This window comes from Gavialis gangeticus, unplaced genomic scaffold (genome assembly GCF_001723915.1).
Source record: "Gavialis gangeticus isolate Ggan-Ray unplaced genomic scaffold, GavGan_comp1, whole genome shotgun sequence".
Lineage (NCBI taxonomy): Eukaryota > Metazoa > Chordata > Crocodylia > Gavialidae > Gavialis > Gavialis gangeticus.
The window spans coordinates 129,762,499-129,768,036 of record NW_017729025.1 but is presented as its reverse complement, the minus strand read 5'-3'; the positions used below and the strand labels follow the sequence as shown (position 1 = coordinate 129,768,036).

Genomic DNA, 5,538 nt, shown 5'->3' with positions numbered 1-5,538 from the left:
GTTATGATAACTATGAAATCTTGATTTGTCAAACACTATAAGAAACCATGACATACCACAGAAAAGCTGCATAACAGAGAATCCTTGTAGATTAGTGAAACCAGGAGATACTAGACTGCATACTAAATGCTAACTTATTTATAATTCTCCTTGCTCTTGATCCTTGAAATACAACAACAAAAGAAGAGAGTAAACCAGGACCAATATTTGTTGCAGTTAACCCTTGTAATTCTTTTCTAGATCCTTCCTAGATAGGGAAGTGATTGACCAACTTGTGTAGACACTGGGACTAATCCCTACTTGGGAGTGTGTTTCTGTGTACAGTTAATGCTTACTTTGATGTACTTCTCAAATCACTTTGGTAAGACTCTCAAACTTGCACTGCTACTTGCACTCAGACATTCACTTGCACTTCGGAACTAAGGACACAATTCCCCTCTGAGATTTACATTGTGGATTTTGAATGAGAGATTCCACTCCCTGTGGATGGAAGTCACAGTGGAATGAGAGCTCAAGCACAGGAAAGCAATCTTTTGTTATAAGCTTCAGGGGGAAGGGAGCTAATTACTGTTGTATATTTGTAGAGTGACATCCTTGTACAGACAGACAGTTTCTTCTGGGAGAATTGCTACTCTCCCAGGAGACACCATGAGCGTACAGGCCTTTTCACTTAGAGTAAAAATGGCCGCTCCAGGAGAAAAATAACCTGGCAGCAACCAGGGTTAAATCATTCCTTGCACAACTTCTCCTGGGGGAATGAATGCCTGTACATGTTGTAGCTTCTCTCAAAAGAGAACAACATCCTTCATCATCCACCCTCCCCTCCCAGGGAGACAATGTTTCACTTGCTGGATTCTGCTGCCCCAGCAGAGAGCAGAACATGTCCTATGCCCCTTTCACAATCTCCACATTGTATTGCAGGGAAACAGGATGACCATGGGCAGTCTGGGTCAGGCAATCAGGGCTGCTCTATGCACTTTGTCACAGGCAGAGTAAGGGAGCTTGCAGAACATGCTGAGATGTATGCATAGGACTTCTCTCTCTCTCCCTGTGGCTGCAAAGTGTCAGCACTTCAAGCTCTCTATTCTTCAGGGCCTCAGTATTCAAATGTCTGCCCACGTGGCTCTTGTTAAGTTTCTGTACGAGGAGAACAAACTGAGAGAATTCTCCCACTTTATTTTAATGAGTGTATGCAGCTACAGTGGGGTTCTGAACCATGGGGCTGTCACAAGAACAGCTGATGAAACAAAGCAATTAAAAGGCAAATTTATTTTACAAACTTTGTTTCAGGGATTTATTAGCAATTTTTGTTCTATTAAAATAGGATTTTTCAAAAGCTCTCATCACTGGTTTAATGCACCTCTCTTAAAATTAATGGGAACTTTACTTTTGGAATGGAAACTTAATGAGGGCAATGTTGAAAAGTTTTGAAAAAATCACATGTTAAAACTTTGGAAGGAAAACTGTCTCTTGTTTTAGGATGACATTCAGCTAATTTGATTGGGATGCCCCAGCTGCAAGTAATATTTTTAAATAGTAATAAAAAGAGAGAAAGCAAAGAAATTAAATTCACAGTGAGGATATAGTTGTATCTTGATGGGATACAATACCTAATACTGGTGCACTGACACTCCTGATGCGATCTTCAGTAATTCCAAAAAGCAGAAAGCCAGATGAAGAAGCAAAGATGATGGAAAATACCAGCAAAATAAAGTTATAGAAAAGCAAAAGAATGAACAAAGCATCAAAGACAGAAAAATGACAGGAAGCAAAGTTACACTACAAATACAGCTGCGTCAGCTTTAAAACTGGCACGTGGGGAACCCAGAAAAGCTCTAAGCAAGTTGTCTATATGAAAATAGATAGTGAGGACCTTTTTTATTAATATATATTTACATCTTTCCAGTCAATTTTAACATGATGACAATCATGTACAGCTTCAGACTTAAAAACAAAAAATTCAAAAGGAACAAACTCCAAATCTACATGGAATTTTTTTTTAAATGGGGAAATGAAAAATGCAATGACTAAAAACAAACAAAAAGACCAAAAGCAACTACACAATAAATATTTATTTAAAGAAAATAAGCCTTGACCAATGAACGTGCTGCTAACCCCTGCTAACTGTTTTGCTGACTGGGAATAATTGAAAAAAAAAAAAAAAAAGGGAGCAAGCCATAATTATTTTAATAATTTTAGAGCATACTTGAAACATTTTAACACAAATATTTACTCTTTCAATGCAGTACATTTATGGGGTCATGATCTTTTAGAAACACAAGAACAATCTTCCTAAAACTACTAATTCTAGTACCACCATCCTTCAGGTATGAGCAAAACTAATATAGACCTCACAGTACAGTGCAGAGATTCACTGAAACATGAACATGCGATCATGAGGGACACCTTTTTGTATTCAAACTAACATTTTACATCTGAAATGCTTCCTCTTAGCTCTGGCAGTCTTTTGCAATAATGCACTAATGCATATTAACTAGGGTTGTTTAAAAATGTGAGAATCATGTCACATTACTGAACTTTTCTCATGGGAATTCTGAAAGGTGGCTTGCTCCACTGTGAAGATAATATATTTTTTCAAATGATGGAACAGGGACTTAACTGATTAAAGACAGGATTTTCAAAGGAACAGAGGACCATGAGGCACTTAACTTACCTTGCTTTAAAACCCTCTCTGAATGCCAGTGGACATGGCTACATGAGATGTTAACTGCACAGTAGCCGAATAATATTTTGCAGTAGCATGTCCCAAACAGTGCTAATATACTACTGCACAGTACTATTAGGCTATGGCACAGTAGCATCACTAAAATGGTGTTCACTGGTGCTACTGAGCCATAACTCTGGTTACGGTATATTTATTTAATACTTGATTATACAAGTACTAAATAAATGCACAATAACCACTGCATAGTGGTGTCTCATGTAGACATGCCCACCATATGCTTACCGTGGTACTTTAATACACAAAGTGCATTGCTAAGAAAACAAACAACTTGAAGGGAAATGAAATCATAATTTATGTCAGCTTTTAAATCTACTGGGTCTTTTCTGCCTCTACAAAATAATTTTTTCTTATAGAAATCCATGAGTTATACTGATAACGGTACAGATGATCAAGAGTTTTGCCTGAAGCAAGCAGTTCTATTTCTGTTGGCTAGACCAGTGGTTTTCAACCTTTTTAGCTTCGAGGCACCCCTCTGTAAATTCTGAATTTTGTGGGTGCCCAGCAGAGAATCTATGAGCTATATTTGATCTTAGCCCACAAGAGGCCGAGAAGATCTACACTCAAAAAAGATTGGAGAGATGCCTTGAGGCTAAAAGGGTTAAGAACTACCAATTTAGCTGGTGCCACAATGATTATACACAATTATTCCATCTCCCTTCTCAGGGAAGTCTGAATACTTACTCAGGCTCATTGTGCTGCTGTCGTCATTATCATTCATTCCAAATACGTTTGGGGAAGCGGATGTATTGTAAACTCCATGATCTCCATTAGGTGTGGGTCGAAGCAGCTTCCCAGGTAAGGTCTGATATTTGCTACTTTTCACGTGTGGCTTATTCTGGGTTGTTTTTATAAAGAAAAAGAAAAGTTATAATATTTGGAATATGTACACTATATTAATTTAAGGGATAGTTAAAAATATTTGGAATTCACAAAAAGTGTTCAAAATCTGAATCTGTGTTCCTTTCTAACTTCTAAAGTTAAAACAGACAAGCAATTTTTCTTTCTAGCTGAACCAACGCTTGCATCTTGTATAAGGAATAGAATCCCCCTTGCCCAAAGATAGACCAGGTCAGTAAGCAGACACATAATGTTAATATGTTAAATACTGTTCAGCATATTGTGCTTGTTTCATCATTAGCACTTTCTTCTCTACCCTTCTTTCATCCTTCCCCAGGGCGGTTCCAATATGTGAAAGTCTGGCCCCACTGATGTCTTGGCAGAACCTCACTGACAGTAGCGGGGCCAAAAATTCCACTCGCTAATTTCTATTTGCCTGAGCTCTGCTCCTTTTTTCCAGTTACTTTTTCTAATGCTATCCCCCACTCTCCCCATTTCTTGCCTTTGCTCCCTCTCCACACACGAATAATGTGATTCCCAGAAACATTTGGTTTCTCAGGCACCTGGCGCACAATCATTTAAAAGGCACCATGGAATCTGAGTCCTGATCTCAACAGCTGCACCTCTGAGGCATGATGGAATCAGGGATTAGATCTCAATGTGCCTTTTCTACTTGCCAGTGTAGGAGCAGCCAAGGATCATGATCCCAGAGCCAGGGCCAAAAATCAGCTGATTGTAGCACCTTTGCTATTTATGCAGGACTGCACTGGGGCAGAGATGAGACCCTGGAATTAACACATTAATTGCTACAAAAATGTCACGTGTATTGGGGCTCTGTGTGGTGGTACTAATAAAAATATGTTTTTTTATAAAACTATAGCTAAATAACTACATGCAGTTAAATTAATTTCCCTGTCTGTCTAATATACCTTACATGAACCTATAGGAAATATTTTTTTCTCACTACTAATAGTTTTAATATAACTTTTAGAGGGAAACATAGGAACAAAACTATACTTTAGATCTAGTCTGTTTAGAATGACTGTTTAAAATACACTAACTATTCTACAGAGCTTTTGCTTCTTTCGTACTAAACTAGAAACCAGTCTAGAACTGCCCTCAGCCACAAGTGCTTATAACTGCGCATATCATCATTCAAGTCGATGGGACACTAAAGGTGGCAGAGTTTATGCCTGGTAGTTCACAGGATAAGTCTCCCAAAGGCTCAACATTCAATGTATTGGTCTGAAAGGAAGCACTTATATTTTTGTTATACATGCTATCCTAAGCATAGAAATAACTTGCATTTCCCTAAAGTAAACAATCATCTAGTTTGTTAGCCCAAACTCTTTAAATGTGCATAATGGATACATTAAAAAAACCCCTACAGATGCACTTTCAAAAAGCTTCCTTTGTGATGTGAATCTGGTAGTTTTGAGTCTAATGAGACTACTTTCAATCTGAAGTATATGCTTCCCAGGTGTATTTGCTGCAGTCAGCTTTGAATTATTATCCTAGTGGGGGCTAAACCTGATTAGAATGTGCATATCCCTTCTTGATCAGGGTTTAATCCAAATGAAAGGATGAGAGGCTACCACACTGGACATGGCCATGTACTCCACAGAAGTTCAGTAAATTGAGTAAATAGGCTCTTTGGAGAAATTTTATCTTAGCGTTATCTGAAATAACAGTAACAAGGAAAGGTATGTATGGGAAGAAAGAAAGTAAGAACATTTACTCCACAGAAATCGACCACGTAACCCTTATTCAGAAACCCTACATTTACCTGTGCACGTTGCAGTTTCAATTGCAACTATTGCTAGTAAAAACACATGGGAAATGCAGAGGTGTACCACACTGCTAACTTGTAATCTACTTTACAAAATTGGTATGGTTAATATGTAAAAGCTTTACATAATCATCAATATTTGTTTTTTTTTTGGGGGGGGGGGGGG

General features: G+C 38.1%; 1 protein-coding gene across 6 annotated transcripts in view; it reads right to left on the bottom strand.

The window, feature by feature from the left end:
- The window catches only part of PPFIBP2 (PPFIA binding protein 2), a 223,748-nt gene that overhangs the window by 43,109 nt on the left and 175,101 nt on the right, over nucleotides 1–5,538 (bottom strand). For all 6 annotated transcript variants that reach the window (XM_019519541.1, XM_019519543.1, XM_019519542.1 and 3 more), the window contains one exon: nucleotides 3,428–3,581. In XM_019519541.1, coding sequence (XP_019375086.1) covers nucleotides 3,428–3,581 — 154 coding nt within the window. The remainder of the gene's footprint in view (nucleotides 1–3,427; nucleotides 3,582–5,538) is intronic.